The sequence below is a fragment of the Aquarana catesbeiana genome, linkage group LG04, assembly GCF_042186555.1.
Source record: "Aquarana catesbeiana isolate 2022-GZ linkage group LG04, ASM4218655v1, whole genome shotgun sequence".
In the NCBI taxonomy this organism is placed as follows: Eukaryota; Metazoa; Chordata; class Amphibia; order Anura; family Ranidae; genus Aquarana; species Aquarana catesbeiana.
In genome coordinates this window covers 590978783-590996119 of record NC_133327.1, presented here as the reverse complement: position 1 = coordinate 590996119, position 17337 = coordinate 590978783, and the positions used below count along the sequence as shown (strand labels likewise).

The following is a 17337-nucleotide window of genomic DNA, read 5'->3' as shown; positions in this document are numbered from 1 at the left end:
TGGGGGAACTGGTAAATGCTCGCTCCCGAGCCCCACTCTGTGTCCATAGAGGACCTGGATCTGATGTCAGCAGACTCAGAACTGTCTCTCAAGTCCATTTCTGTAGTATTTCTATTTGCTCTTCCCACAGAAGCTACATAAAAGGTTAAAGTGGTTGTAAACTCTGTTACACCACTTGTACCTACAGGCAAGCCTATATTAAGGCTTAGCTGTAGGTACTGTGAATATCTCCTAAACTTGCACAGTTTAGGAGATGCGCAGAGTGCATGCAGCCTATGACAGCTGCCAGACATTCAGAGCCTGTGGCGGAAACAACAGCTCCCGCACGCATGCGCAGCAGTGACGTCACCGTGCCCCCGGCCACTCATGTAGTCGAAGGCCGCGAACCCGGAGGGAAGACCGGGTGAAGATGTCAGCCATCTCAGCCCTGACATTGTGGCACTGGAGGGCTTCGTTCTAAAGTAAGTTTCTCATAATGTGCTAGTAAGGGATATTTTTTATTTTTTTGCCACTAGCCATTTACAACCACTTTAAGTAGCGGGATAAAGGTGAGGGATGGAGGAGCTGGACCAGCATAGACAGTAATTTGACGCTCCCAGAAGGGGACAGGGCTATGATGTACAAGGCTAGAGGCGGCTATGGTAGGAAATTTTTTAGCAAGATCAAAAGTATATTGCAAGTAAATAAACAGTTATAGAAAGAAAAAACACTGCAAGTAAGTATTTAAAATATTTTGTGTGTTTTTAACCTGAAGTTTTTGTTGGTGACAGGATCTCCTTAAAAGAAGAATTCCAGGTGTGGAAACTTTTTCTTACTTATATTGGTCCAGCTTGAACCAATGTAGCTTTGCATTTACCATACCTGAGGGGTCTCATTAGAAGCTGGAAATCACTGTAGTAGAAACTGCTACTACAATGATCTCCTCCAGTTTCTGGATCCTGTGTTTAGCGGCTGCCCTGCTGCGTTCTGAACACAGGAGATCTGAGATTCTGAGATCATTTTGCATTTTTTTTCAATGAATGCTAAGTGTTCTCTGATTGGACAAGGTGGGATGGTGACGTCACTCTCCACCTTGTCCAATCAGAGAGCACTTTGCATTCATTGAGAACGGCCAACCTCTTCTGTTCACAATGCACCAGAGCAAAAGCTTGGCATGTGACCTGGAAGTAAGTGGAGATTACTTAAGAAGTAGTGTCTACTACAGTCATTTTGAGCTCCTAGAGGGGATCCCAAAGATATGGTATATGCATAGGTACATATGACAAACCTGGACCAATATGAAATTTTCCATACCTACAACTCTTCTTTAACCACTTAAGCCCCGAAAGGGTTTGCCCCCTTAAAGACCAGGCCATTTTTTGCGATACGACATTGTGTCGGTTTAACTGACAATTGCGCGATCATGCTTCGCTGTACCCAAACAATATAGATGTCCTTTTTTCCCAACAAATAGAGCTTTCTTTTGGTGGTATTTGATCACCTCTGCGGTTTTTATTTTTTGCGCTATAAACAAAAAAGAGCAACAATTTTGAAAAAAAAGCAATATTTTTTACTATTTGCGATAATAAATATCCCCCCAAAAAATATAAAAAAAACAAATTTCTTCCACAGTTTAGGCCGATATATGTATTCTACATAGCTGCTGGCTGAGGGGGCACTCGATAGGAGGGAGGGGTCAGAAGCATCAAAGAGGCACCCAAGAAAAGGAGGATCTGGGCTGCTCTGTGCAAAACCAACTGCACAGAGCAGGTAAGTATAACATGTTTGTTATTTATATATGTTCCTAAAGGTGAACTTAGACCCCATTCACACCTCAGCATTTCCTCGCTTGAAGCTCACAGCCCCAAAATGCTGGAGGAGAAAAAAAATCAATGATCCTCTAATGGAGCTGGTTCACATCTCCAATACAAGTCATCTGAAGCCAAACGCCTGAAGCTCAAAAAAGTTCTGTATCTTGTTTTTGTACAGTAGCTTAAATCAGGCAGATTGGGGTGTTTTTTGAAGTTTTTTTGTTCCATAGAAATGCATTTTTTAGTGTTTTAGCAGGTTCTGTTGCACGTTTCAGAGCTTTTTTCTGCTCAAATGCAATAATTAAGTAAATACTAATAAATAAAATACATTAATAAGCATAAATAAATAATAAAAATAAAGTAACCCCAACCCTTAACCCTAATGTCGACCCCCTAATAAACCTAACCCTAATAAACCCTAACCCTAATAATACCCAACCCTGATCCTAACCCCTAAACCTAATATTAGAGTGGTTGTAAAGCCACTTTGTAAAGTATACACAATCCCCTCTGTTAGAAAACGTCCTATGCTGCAGTGTATGTTCTTTGTAAAAAATATGCCCATTACTTCCTTATTTCAGAGCACTGCTCGGCACTCCGTGACTCCTCACTGCTCCCTCTCCCGATCTGACAGTGGAAGGGGCCAAGAATCCCTTGCTGACATCAGCCTGAAGGAAGGGAGGAGAGAGCCGAGACGTCAGCGAGGGAGGAGGAGACCAGCGAGGGGTCAGGGAGCGCTGAGCAGCGCTCAGAAATAAGGTAGTAATGGGCATATTTTGTACAAAGAATATACACTGGAGTAAAGGATTGTGTGTACTCTACACAGTTATTTCAGCAGCAAGAGGGGAGGGGCGCTGGTGAGAGCTGACAGGCAGGGAGGGAGGGGGGGGAGAGAGGACAGAGGAGAGCTGCGGATAACGGAGGCACGTAAACTGACCACAGTGTCAGGGCTCAGCAGCCATTATAAACCGTGGTCAGTTTACAGGGGGGGGGGGGGGCATAACCAGGCAGGATCAGCCGGGTATTTCAGGTGATACAGGGGGTCAAATTACACAGCACAAGCACTGTGCTATATAACATGCTTTAAAGTAACAGGATCCATTTTTTTTTGTTACAAATGCTTTAACCTCTAATCCTAACCTAACTTAATAAATGAACCCCTTACAAAAAAAAGTTTAACAATTTATTAGATAAATAGTAAATAAAACCCCCCCAAAAAAATGTGATGCTTCATGTCTAAATGCATTGTTTAACACATGTTGCATTGTGTTGGGTCTTTCATCTCCAATGGGCCTAACATGGCAAAAACACGGCTTTTTCTTTCCACACAGTGCGTGTATTCTTTATTGCATGGGTTGTGGTGCTGTCTGGGGTGTGCACATTTGTTTTGACCATGTATTATGTTCATTAGGGTAGGGAGCCGTAGAAGATGAATGTTAGCCAGGCTTGGTGCACAGCTTTCCACTGAATATTCAGTATGGACCATTTATATATCGGTATGTAAAATAGTTTCTTACAGTATGTGATGATCTTCTGACACACAACAAGCATTAGGGGGCTACTGAAGAAGGTTGCTAATCATTTAGAGAGAGGAATCGTGGGGATGAGGTTATCAAGATGAGTAATCTTAATGTCCAACTTTATATTTCGCTTTCAATCTTGGCTGAAAAAATTAAGCCTTGAAAGTCACAGAATTTAACAAAATGATCAAAAATAAGTCCGCTGCAGTCAGTCAACGCTCTTCTTTTTTCACGTGTGTATTTTGTCTTTATTGATAGTGTGCTGTGCCAGTCAGAAGAGGATTACAATATTCCACAGCAAGTTTTTTGTGTCGTCTTGGTGTAGCTGAAGTCCAACATGCAGATCTTAGCATAGTGAGTCCTTACACTGCTCGGGTTCTAAAGCCATATATAAGGTAAGCTCTCAGAGACTATATCTTCATTATCTAATAGTAATATCAGCTCATTAATAAAGAAGTTAGTATTTGCAGCCTCCATGTATTTAGTGTATTGATATTCTGTGCAGTTAAAGGGGAACTCTTTCAGGCTTGTATTACTGTCTGTGTTCACCTTCTTTTTGTACCAGGCAGGAGCTGAGGCGATGTGCATTGCCAGTGGCAAAACTTTGTGTGTCAGCAAAGCTGAGCTGGACCAATCCAAGTGTCAAAGAGATCAAAGTACAGTGGAACATTGGATTACGAGCATAATCCGTTCAAGGAGAATGCTTGTAATCCAAAGCACTTGCATATCAAAGCGAGTTTCCCCATAGAAGTCAATGGAAACGAAGATAATTTGTTCCGCATTTACTTCTATTGCATGCAATACTGCATGTGGCCAGAGGTGGGGGGGGAACCGGAGAGCCTCGGAAATACTCTGACAGCTCGTCTTAACTCGGAAAGGCTCAAAAACACTCGGGAACGGAGTGTTTCTGAGTATTTCCGAACGGCTCCGAACCGTTCCGAGTGTCGCTGGCGCCCCCGCACCTCTGGCCAAATGCAGTACTGCACAACCCATTGGCTTGAATCCTGCTTGTTTTGCGAGACAACACTCGCAAACCAAGTCCGAATATTAAAAAAAAAGCTGCTCGTCTTTCAAAATGCTTGTTAACTGTGTTACTCGTAAACCAAGGTTCCACTGTATACAAATCCATCTTGCGGAGAATTCACAAACATGTCTGCTATCACACCACAACCTAAACATGCCTTAACCAGTTGCCGACCGCCACACGATGATGTACGTCGGTAGAATGGCACGGGCAGGCAAAAGGACTTACAGGTACGTCCTTGCCTGCCCGATCGGACCCCCGATAAAAAAAATTAAAAAATTAAAATATATATATAAAATTTTAAAAAAATAGTTGTCGTTTTATTGTTCTCTCTCTCTCTATTCTCTCTCTATTGTTCTGCTCTTTTTTACTGTATTCTATTCTGCAATGTTTTATTGTTATTATGTTTTATCACGTTTGCTTTTCAGGTATGCAATTTTTTATACTTTACCGTTTACTGTGTTTTATTGTTAACCATTTTTTTGCCTTCAGGTACGCCATTCACGACTTTGAGTGGTTATACCAGAATGATGCCTGCAGGTTTAGGTATCATCTTGGTATCATTCTTTTCAGCCAGCGGTTGGCTTTCATGTAAAAGCAATCCTAGCGGCTAATTAGCCTCTAGACTGCTTTTACAAGCAGTGGGAGGGAATGCCCCCCCCCCCCCCCCAACCTTCTTCTGTGTTTTTCTCTGGCTCTCCTGTCTCAACAGGGAACCTGAGAATGCAGCCGGTGATTCAGCCAGCTGACCATAGAGCTGATCAGAGACCAGAGTGGCTCCAAACATCTCTATGGCCTAAGAAACTGGAAGCTACAAGCATTTCATGACTTAGATTTCACCGGATGTAAACAGCGCCATTTGGAAATTGGGAAAGCATTTTATCACACCGATCTTGGTGTGGTCAGATGCTTTGAGGGCAGAGGAGAGATCTAGGGTCTAATAGACCCCCAATTTTTTCAAAAAGAGTACCTGTCACTACCTATTGCTATCATAGGGGATATTTACATTCCCTGAGATAACAATAAAAATGATAAAAAAAAAAAAATGAAAGGAACAGTTTAAAAATAAGATAAAAAAGCAAAAAAATAATAAAGAAAAAAAAAAAAAAAAAGCACCCGCCCCCCCCCCCCCTGCTCTCGCGCTAAGGCGAACGCAAGCGTTGGTTTGGCGTCAAATGTAAAACAGCAATTGCACCATGCATGTGAGGTATCACCGCAAAGGTCAGATCGAGGGCAGTCATTTTAGCAGTAGACCTCTGTGAATCTAAAGTGGTAACCTGTAAAGGCTTTTAAAGGCTTTTAAAAATGTATTTATCTTGTTGCCACTGCACGTTTGTGCGCAATTTTAAAGCATGTCATGTTTGGTATCCATGTACGCGGCCTCAGATCATCTTTTTTATTTCATCAAACATTTGGGCAATATAGTGTGTTTTAGTGCTTTCAAATTTAAAAAAGTGTGTTTTTTCCCCAAAAAATGCGTTTGAAAAATCGCTGCACAAATACTGTGTGAAAAAAAAAATGAAACACCCACCATTTTAATCTGTAGGGCATTTGCTTTAAAAAAAATATATAATGTTTGGGGGTTCAAAGTAATTTTCTTGCAAAAAAAATAATTTTTTCATGTAAACAAAAAGTGTCAGAAAGGGCTTTGTCTTCAAGTGGTTAGAAGAGTGGGTGATGTGTGACATAAGCTTCTAAATGTTGTGCATAAAATGCCAGGACAGTTCAAACCCCCCCCCCAAACGACCCCATTTTGGAAAGTAGACACCCCAAGCTATTTGCTGAGAGGCATGTCGAGTCCATGGAATATTTTATATTGTGACACAAGTTGCGGGAAAGAGACAATTTTTTTTTTTTTTTTGCACAAAGTTGTCACTAAATGATATATTGCTCAAACATGCCATGGGTATATGTGAAATTACACCCCAAAATACATTCTGTTGCTTCTCCTGAGTATGGGGATACCACGTGTGGGACTTTTTGGGAGCCTAGCCACGTACGGGGCCCCGAAAACCAAGCACCGCCTTCAGGCTTTCTAAGGGCGTAAATTTTTTATTTCACTCTTCACTGCCTATCACAGTTTTGGAGGCCATGGAATGCCCAGGTGGCACAAACCACCCCAAATGACCCCATTTTGGAAAGTAGACACCCCAAGCTATTTGCTGAGAGGTATAGTGAGTATTTTGCAAACCTCACTTTTTGTCACAAAGTTTTGAAAAAAGAAAAAAAAATGTTTTTTCTTGTCTTTCTTCATTTTCAAAAACAAATGAGAGCTGCAAAATACTCACCATGCCTCTCCGCAAATAGCTTGGGGTGTCTACTTTCCAAAATGGGGTCATTTGGGGGGGGTTTTGTGCCACCTGGGCATTCCATGGCCTCCGAAACTGTGATAGGTAGTGAGGAGTGAAATCAAAAATTTACATCCTTAGAAATCCTGAAGGCAGAGATTGGTTTTCGGGGCCCCGTACGTGGCTAGGCTCCCAAAAAGTCCCACATGTGGTATCCCCATACTCAGGAGAAGCAGCTAAATGTATTTTGGGGTGCAATTCCACATATGCCCATGGCCTGTGTGAGCAATATATCATTTAGTGACAACTTTGTGCAAAAAAAAACAAATTTGTCACTTTCCCGCAACTTGTGTCAAAATATAAAATATTCCATGGACTCAACATGCCTCTCAGCAAATAGCTTGGGGTGTCTACTTTCCAAAATGGGGTCATTTGGGGGGGGGGGGGTTGTGCCATCTTGGCATTTTATGGCCTTCAAAACTGTGATAGGTAGTGAGGAGTGAAATCAAAAATTTACGCCCTTAGAAATCCTGAAGGCAGTGATTGGTTTTCGGGGCCCCGTACGCGGCTAGGCTCCCAAAAAGTCCCACACATGTGGTATCCCTGTACTCAGGAGAAGCAGCTGAATGTATTTTGGGGTGCAATTCCACATATGCCCATGGCCTGTGTGAGCAATATATCATTTAGTGACAACTTTTTGTAATTTTTTTTTTTTGTTGTTGTCATTATTCAATCAATACAAAAAAAATAATATTCAATGGGCTCAACATTGTACCCTAGCTTGTAGACGCTATAACTTTTGCGCAAACCAATAAATATACACTTATTGACATTTTTTTTTTACCCAAGACATGTGGCCGAATACATTTTGGCCTAAATGTATGACTAAAATTGAGTTTATTGGATTTTTTTTATAACAAAAAGTAGAAAATATCATTTTTTTTCAAAAATTTTCGGTCTTTTTCCGTTTATAGCGCAAAAAATAAAAACGGCAGAGGTGATCAAATACCATCAAAAGAAAGCTCTATTTGTGGGAAGAAAAGGAAGCAAATTTCATTTGGGTACAGCATTGCATGACCGCGCAATTAGCAGTTAAAGCGACGCAGTGCCAAATTGTAAAAAGTGCTCTGGTCAGGAAGGGGGTAAATCCTTCCGGAGCTGAAGTGGTTAACCACTTGAGCCCCGGACCATTATGCTGCCTAAGGACCAGAGGTCTTTTTCCAATTTGGCACTGCGTCGCTTTAACTGCTAATTGCGCGGTTATGCAATGCTGTACCCAAACGAAATTTGCGTCCTTTTCTTCCCACAAATAGAGCTTTCTTTTGATGGTATTTGATCACTTCTGCAGTTTTTATTTTTTGCGCTATAAACGGAAAAAGACCGAAAATTTTGAAAAAAAATGATATTTTCTACTTTTTGTTATAAAAAAAATCCAATAAACTCAATTTTAGTCATACATTTAGGCCAAAATGTATTCGGCCACATGTCTTTGGTAAAAAAAATGTCAATAAGCGTATATTTATTGGTTTGCGCAAAAGTTATAGCGTCTACAAACTAGGGTACATTTTCTGGAATTTACACAGCTTTTAGTTTATGACTGCCTATGTCATTTCTTGAGGTGCTAAAATGGCAGGGCGGTACAAAACCCCCCCAAATGACCCCATTTTGGAAAGTAGACACCCCAAGGAAATTGCTGATAGGCATGTTGAACCCATTGAATATTTATTTTTTTTGTCCCAAGTGATTGAATAATGACAAAAAAAAAAAAAAAAAAAAATATTTACAAAAAGTTGTCACTAAATGATATATTGCTCACACAGGCCATGGGCCTATGTGGAATTGCACCCCAAAATATATTCAGCTACTTCTCCTGAGTACGGGGATACCACATGTGTGGGACTTTTTGGGAGCCTAGCCGCGTATGGGACCCCGAAAACCAATCACCGCCTTCAGGATTTCTAAGGGTGTAACTTTTTGATTTCACTCTTCACTGCCTATCACAGTTTCGGAGGCCATGGAATGCCCAGGTGGCACAACCCCCCCCCAAATGACCCCATTTTGGAAAGTAGACACCACAAGCTATTTGCTGAGAGGCATATTGAGTCCATGGAATATTTTATATTTTGACACAAGTTGCGGGAAAGTGACACTTTTTTTTTTTTTTTTTTTTTTTTTGCACAAAGTTGTCACTAAATGATATATTGCTCACACAGGCCATGGGCCTATGTGGAATTGCACCCCAAAATACATTTAGCTGCTTCTCCTGAGTATGGGGATACCACATGTGTGGGACTTTTTGGGAGCCTAGCCGCGTACGGGGCCCCGAAAACCAATCACCGCCTTCAGCGTTTTTAAGGGCGTGAATTTTTGATTTTACTCTTCACTGCCTAACACCGTTTCGGAGGCCATGGAATGCCCAGGTGGCACAAACCCCCCCCAAATGACCCCATTTTGGAAAGTAGACACCCCAAGCTATTTGCTGAGAGGCATGGTGAGTATTTTGCAGCTCTCATTTGTTTTTGAAAATGAAGAAAGACAAGAAAAAACTTTTTTTTTTTTTCTTTTTTCAAATTTCAAAACTTTGTGACAAAAAGTGAGGTCTGCAAAATACTCACTATACCTCTCAGCAAATAGCTTGGGGTGTCTACTTTCCAAAATGGGGTCATTTGGGGGGGTTTTGTGCCACCTGGGCATTCCATGGCCTCCGAAACTGTGATAGGCAGTGAAGAGTGAAATCAAAAATTCACGCCCCTTAGAAAGCCTGAAGGCAGTGCTTGGTTTTCGGGGTCCCGTACACGGCTAGGCTCCCAAAAAGTCTCACACATATGGTATCCCCGTACTCAGGAGAAGCAGCAGAATGTATTTTGGGGTGTAATTTCACATATTCCCATGGCATGTTTGAGCAATATATCATTTAGTGACAACTTTGTGCAAAAAAAAAAAAAAAAAAAAAAAAATTTGTCTCTTTCCCGCAACTTGTGTCGCAATATAAAATATTCCATGGACTCGACATGCCTCTCAGCAAATAGCTTGGGGTGTCTACTTTCCAAAATGGGGTCATTTGGGGGGGTTTTGAACTGTCCTGGCATTTTATGCACAACATTTAGAAGCTTATGTCACACATCACCCACTCTTCTAACCACTTGAAGACAAAGCCCTTTCTGACACTTATTTTTTACATGAAAAAGTTTTTTTTTTTTTGCAAGAAAATTACTTTGAACCCCCAAACATTATATATTTTTTTTAAAGCAAATGCCCTACAGATTAAAATGGTGGGTGTTTCATTTTTTTTTTTCACACAGTATTTGCGCAGCGATTTTTCAAACGCATTTTTTGGGGAAAAAACACACTTTTTTAAATTTTAATGCACTAAAACACACTATATTGCCCAAATGTTTGATGAAATAAAAAAGATGATCTTAGACCGAGTACATGGATACCAAACATGACATGCTTTACAATTGCGCACAAACGTGCAGTGGCAACAAAATAAATACATTTTTAAAAGCCTTTAAAAGCCTTTACAGGTTACCACTTTAGATCTACAGAGGAGGTCTACTGCAAAAATTACTGCCCTCGATCTGACCTTCGCGGCGATACCTCACATGCATGGTGCAATTGCTGTTTACGTTTGACGACAGACCGCCGCTTGCGTTCGCCTTAGCGCAAGAGCAGGGGGCGACAGGGGTGCTTTTTTTTTTTTTTTTTTTTTTTCTTTATTATTTTTTTGCTTTTTTATCTTATTTTTAAACTGTTCCTTTCATTTTTTTTTTTTTTAAATCATTTTTATTGTTATCTCAGGGAATGTAAATATCCCCTATGATAGCAATAGGTAGTGACAGGTACTCTTTTTTGAAAAAATTGGGGTCTATTAGACCCTAGATCTCTCCTCTGCCCTCAAAGCATCTGACCACACCAAGATCAGTGTGATAAAATGCTTCCCCAATTTCCCAATGGCGCTATTTACATCCGGCGAAATCTAAGTCATAAAATGCTCGTAGCTTCCGGTTTCTTAGGCCATAGAGATGTTTGGAGCCACTCTTGTCTCTGATCAGCTCTATGGTCAGCTGGCTGAATCACCGGCTGCATTCTCAGGTTCCCTGTTGAGACAGGAGAGCCAGAGAAAAACACGGAAGACGGTGGGGGGGGGGGGGGCATTCCCTCCCACGGCTTGTAAAGGCAGTCTAGAGGCTAATTAGCCGCTAGGATTGCTTTTACATGAAAGCCGACCGCTGGCTGAAAAGAATGATACCAAGATGATACCTAAACCTGCAGGCATCATTCTGGTATAACCACTCAAAGTTGTGAATGGCGTACCTGAAGACAAAAAAATGGTTAACAATAAAGCACAGTAAACAATAAAGTATAAATAATTACATACCTGAAAAACAAACATGATAAAACATAACAACAATAACAATAACAATAAAACACTGCAGAATAGAATACAGTAAAAAAAGAGCAGAACAATAGAGAGAGAGAATAGAGAGAGAGAGAACAATAAAACGACAACTATTTTTTTTTATTTTATATATATTTTTTTTTTTTTTTACACTTTTTTTGTAACTAACTTTTATAACTGTAACCGGTTCCAGGTTCGGGTCTCTCAAAATGCGATGGCATCTTGGGAGACCCTGTGAAAGTGTGCCTAGTCTGTGCAATGCTGTACCCTACGCTAATACTCAACTAGTGTATGGTAGCGTTCAAAACATTCACCAATGCAAAGACCAGGATTGTCAGGACAGGAGGGACAATAATAGCGGGTGTCACGCCTATATCCGCGTTTGCTGCAGACACAACATCTTTTTGGGGGGGGTTCGTTGGGTAGGGGTACTCGGGAGCACATAAAAATGCCTCTCATGCAGCCGACTGCATTTCGTTGGGGGATGTGAATGGGGGAAGTACGGGCGCTGCAGAAGTGGTGGGTTCCCAATTAGGATTGGCGAATGCAGCAGGAAGGGCACTATGGGCACGACGGGCCTGTGTTTGTCTTTTTGGTGGCAGCGGGACACTACTTGTGCTTGTCACCTCACCAGCTTGAACTGCACTTATGGGACTCGCCACGTCACCAAGTGTTACTGCAGTGCTGGTTTGACTACGACCGGGTGTACTAGGCCGCTGGTGCTTGCCAGTTCAATAAAAAGCTTCCAAAAAAACTGTTAGCGATCGCAGGGATCAGGCCTGACTCTGCGAACGCTGCAGTTATGCGTTTAGTGTTTTGTAAGTGACAGTGATCGATCGATACTGCACTTGGGTGGGCTGGACTGGGCCGGGCGGAGGGGCAAAACGCAGGTGCTAGCAGGTATCTGGGCTGATCCCGCTAACACTGCGTTTTTGGGAACCCTAAACTGCTGGGGACGCTAGTATAGATCTGATCTGATCGGATCAGATATTGATCCGTTCAGATACTATACCACTAAAGGAGGCGTATGCTGCGTGCGTGGGTGTTAGTGGTACTGGCGCTAACCTGACGCTGCCTGGGGCCGGTGCTTGCTAGTTCACCAAAATGCTACCAAAAAAACTGTTAGCGATCGCAGGGATCAGGCCTGACTCTGCGAACGCTGCAGTTATGCGTTTAGTGCCTTGTAAGTGTCAGTGATCGATCGATACTGCACTTGGGTGGGCTGGGCTGGGCCGGGCGGAGGGGCACAACGCAGGTGCTAGCAGGTATCTGGGCTGATCCCACTAACACTGCGTTTTTGGGAACCCTAAACTGCTGGGGACGCTAGTATAGATCTGATCGGATCAGATATTGATCCGATCAGATACTATACCACTAAGGGAGGTGTACGGTGCGTGCGTGGGTGTTAGCGGTACTGGCGCTAACCTGACGCTGCCTGGTGCTTGCTTGCCAGTTCACCAAAATGCTACCAAAAAAACTGTTAGCGATCGCAGGGATCAGGCCTGACTCTGTGAACGCTGCAGTTATGCGTTTAGTGTTTTGTAAGTGACAGTGATCGATCGATACTGCACTTGGGTGGGCTGGGCGGAGGGGCAAAACGCAGGTGCTAGCGGGTATCTGGGCTGATCCCGCTAACACTGTGTTTTTGGGAACCCTAAACTGCTGGGGACGCTAGTATAGATCTGATCAGATCAGATATTGATCCGTTCTGATACTATACCACTAAGGGAGGCGCATGCTGCGTGCGTGGGTGTTAGCGGTACTGGCGCTAATCTGACGCTGCCTGGGGTGACGCATATCACCGCCGGGCGATCAGGGGGCTAAACCTTTATTAGGTAATAAACGGCGGGTGCCCTGACACTATAAAAAATAAACGAACTAACCTGCGTCACCCGTAACGGTTATACGGTGATCAGTGGTGAAAGGGTTAACTAGGGGGCAATCAAGGGGTTAAAACATTTATTAGGTAGTATATGGGGGTCCCTGTCACTATAAAACGCTGACGGCGAACCTAAATATTTACCTCACTAACTAGCGTCACCAGCGACACTAATACAGCGATCAGAAAAATGATCGCTTAGCAACACTGGTGACAGGGGGTGATCAAGGGGTTAAAACTTTATTAGGGGGGGTTAGGGGGGTACCCTAGACCTAAAGGGGGGTAATACTCACTGTCCCAACACTGTAACTGTCACAAACTGACACTATGCAGTAATCAGAAAAAAAAAAAAAAAAAAAAAAAAAAAACCTGCTGGTGTCAGTTTGTGACAGGGGGGGGGGGGTGATTGGGGGGGGATCGGGGGGCGATCGGGGGGGGGATCGGGGTGTTTTGTATGCCTGGCATGTTCTACTGTGTTGTGTAGTGTGTTTTCACTCACATTGATGTCTTCTCCCCTCGGCGCTGGAACGGAAAATACCGAGCCGAGGGGAGATGACATCATTTCCTTTGCTGCTGTTTAGCATACAGCAGCAAAGGAGTGTTCCCATTGGCCGGCGGCGATCGCGAGGGGGGGGCCACGAACGGATGGCCTCCCCCTCATCTCGGATCGCCGGGGAACAGAACGGGACCGCTTCGGGCACCGGGGGGGGGTCCGATCGGACCCCCCACCCGCGAGAGGCAAATCACGTACATGTACGTGATTTTGCCTGCCCGTGCCGCCTTGCCGACGTAAATCGGCGTTAGGCGGTCCTTAAGTGGTTAAAGCTGATAATTTCCTCTACATCACATGCTCTTTTAAGCACTTCCTTCTAGAAAAGCAACATTTTCATTGGCATTTATCACTGGAATGAAATGAGGAAAGAATGAATCTCCTGGAAGGCAAAAGAATTTAAAATTTGGAAGTCGCATTCAAGAATTTTTATTTAGAGTAGCAACAATTACATCGAGCCAACTCGTTTCAGGAGAAAGGATTCTCCCTTCTTCAGGGCTGTTTTTGCATGCTAGTTGACTAGGAGTAAATCCCACGTCACAAGGTTTTCTGAAGGCAGGCTGGCGGAGTGACAGCTGTGGTTGCAGGGGCAGCAACAGCCCCTTCTCCCGAAATGCACCGGCTTGATATACTTGATGCTATGCTAAATAAAAATTCTTGAATCGACTCCCAATCTCAAAATTCTTTAGAATAGCCGGTGCTCCCTCCTTTTCTCATTTTGTTCCAGTCCTACATGCAGAAACGACTTTAAGGCCATACCAAAAAGGCAGCTGCCCATAACCCAAGAGGGTTTATGACCTATCTCCACCATCAAACATATTCTTACTGGAAAATCCTTCCAGTTCTGCCCACATAACCATCCACCCAGGAGCAGCAACAGATTCAGTCTTCAATCTTAACAGATTTATTAAGCATTCTTGAAGCGTTTTCAGCACTTCATAAACACAACGAAAACGCATCATAAATGCTACAGGGGCGTTTAGTGAGCATTGCTTTGTTCTTCATAATCAACACACATGTGAATGAGCCCTTTTTGTCGCATAATAACCAGTGAGATTCAAAATCTGTTTTCTGTGGAAAAGGTTAGAAAACAAAGATAACATCTGCTTGATATTCAGTACTTTCTCTTTTCATTTTCTCCAGTTTTATGTAAAATCCAATTGTCCTATGAGTATAAAAGTGTATTGCCTTTCACTGGTTTTCACATGTTTCCTTCATTATTCTTATACAGGTGAAATGACTAAAAATCCTCCTGTTATGGGAAGCACAGCTCTCTCAAACACTTATCTGTCAGATATATTTACACATTGGCCTATCTGTATCTGCACTTCTTTTTTCATTCAATCAGCAAGGTGGATGGAGGAAGCTTTCCCGACAGAACATTGTATTCCGACAGCTTTTCCAGCATGTCCCTTCAACAGAAGTCTATCAAATGATGGACTTCTGTTGAACAGGGACAGCCACATTCTGATCGAAATTCAGCCGATCCCCCTGCTGATTCTGCCAAATTTCAATCTGTCTATGGCTAGCTTAAAGCGGAGTTTCCCCCAAAAGGAACTTCCACTTTAAGTGCTGGTGACTATATATATATATATATATATATATATATAGATATAGATATACAGATATATCTATATCTATATATATATATATATATATATATATATATATATATATATATACAGATATATCTATATATATATATATATACAGATATATAGATATATATATACAGATATATATAGATAGATAGATAGATAGAAAGAGAGATATATCTATATAGATCTATATATACCATATATAATATATAGTTGGAAGCCCCTACTGGAGCTCTATTTGCGCTGGTGGTTCCTGCCCTTTGAGCTTCATCATGAAACTATTTTTTATATATATATATATATATATATATATATATATATATATATATATATATATTTTTTTTTTTTTTGTAGCACACTGTTTTGTTGTTTGGTTTTCTTTTCAATCAAGACTCTTCTCTACATTGCTGTGAGTGATTTGTCTTTTTGGTTACAGCTCACCAGAACAGTCATCCCCAGCCTGTTCTTTTGTAGTATTGTTTATGGACCCGACTGGAAAGAGTGAGGATAGCCTGAAAGTGACCCTCGGGTACTGGGTTCTGTGTGGGGTTCTTTAGAGAGTCCCTTCTGGTAAAAGTTAGCAATAGAGCACTTTCTAGCTTCTCAGCCTCTGGCAATGCTTTAGTGCAGTGATGGCGAACCTTGGCACCCCAGATGTTTTGGAACTACATTTCCCATGATGCTCAGCTACACTGCAGAGTGCATGAGCATCATGGGAAATGTAGTTCCAAAACATCTGGGGTGCCAAGGTTCGCCATCACTGCCTTAGTGCTTGCCCCGTGTCTTAAGATTCACTTAATGAGTAGGCCAGGTAGGCTGGAGCAGTGGGAGCGCCTTTATTTCCTTGTCCTCCTGTACTGGTTACCCATACATTAGCTTACATTCTGCTAACTGTTTTGGGGCTGCTTGCAGCGCACCTACTGATGGTGCTGATGTCTCCAGCCTGAAATCATGTTATCTGCCTTTTAGAGTCTGTTTAGTCCTTGGAGTCCTCTTTTGCTTCGTTGGATGTAGTCGGGCCCTCTCCCCTCCTTGGCTGATGTTTTTTTTTTTTTTTACCAAGGTCTTGCAAGATTTTTTGACCCAAATAAGCCCATTATTTTCTGACTGCACATCCTCTCCTGGATATTTTATATCAGATTCATGTGGGGCCTTAGCGGCTTCCGAGCCACCGGCCACAGAGTCTCTGTTCTTCTCCAGTTGCTCCATTCCTTTACTGATGAACTTGCTTGTAGTTGTTTCCAGTCATGGGTCGTTTTAAGGCCTTAGGCTGTAAAGACTTTCTCTCTGCACCTGCTTTTTCATCTTTTTTTTTCTATGGGAATTATAAACCTTCCAATAGGCTGTTTGCTCCCCCTGTACAGTTATTAGCGATGCACTCATTTGAGGAGAATTTTGTGCATCTGTGAATCCAGCACACTTGTCCCATCTTAAAAGGACGTTTACAATTTCGATAGACGTGCCAGTCTTTAAGAACCCAACTGATAAGCAGTTGGAAGCCCCTTCTAGAGCTCTGTTTGCACTGGTGGGTCTGACTAGTGAAAATCCCTTAAGGCTTCATTCACACTACTGCTGGTAAACAGACGTTTAGGTGCAGTTGGGCATTTTTTTCAGCTGCCCCTGAACTCTCCTCTGTTGTCTTATCGGTACATGTACACAGGGTCGTTTATAGTCGTTTCTAGGCAGTTGAGTTTAGAAGCAATTTTTGGAAAGCAAAAAAATGCGTTCAGAGGCATTTGAAACGCCTGTAACAGGTTGTAATCGCGGTAACGTTTAGCTGCATTTTGTTTACAGGCATTTTTAATGGAGATACATTTTTGACTATTTGAAAAAAAAAACGCTCCTAAACGCAAACGCGGCATGTAAATGAGCAAAATTGACGTTTTTTAACATCGTTTGCGATCTGTCAAATTAAATCGTTCAGGGGAGGTTTTAAAATGTGCCGTGTACATTAAGCCTAAAAAAGCTCTAACTGCTGCCGAGGTTTATCCTTTGCTTATAGAACACATTGGTTGTAGAAGTAAACTTTAGTTATGGTTTGCTGGAAGCTTCCCATCTCATCTGCTGCACGTGTCTCTTGTCAGTACATATGCGTAGGGAATTTTGGTGGACTGCAGAATTCTTGTGTAAAAAGTATTTGATTCCAATGGCCTTCGAGAGAAGGCGTCCCTTCAGACCAGCTTTTGACAGCATCACCTAGGACGATACTGGTGTCAAGAGAAAGCACCTTACTCAGGGAAAGAAACCTAAGGAACTGGCTGCAAAGGTCTTTTCTTTCTCTCTCGC

General features: G+C 42.3%; 1 protein-coding gene across 2 annotated transcripts in view; it reads left to right on the top strand.

Moving 5' to 3' along the window:
• Positions 1 to 17337, top strand: part of KAT14 (lysine acetyltransferase 14) — a 55827-nt gene that overhangs the window by 24806 nt on the left and 13684 nt on the right. For both annotated transcript variants that reach the window (XM_073628165.1, XM_073628163.1), the window contains one exon: positions 3569 to 3705. In XM_073628165.1, coding sequence (XP_073484266.1) covers positions 3569 to 3705 — 137 coding nt within the window. The remainder of the gene's footprint in view (positions 1 to 3568; positions 3706 to 17337) is intronic.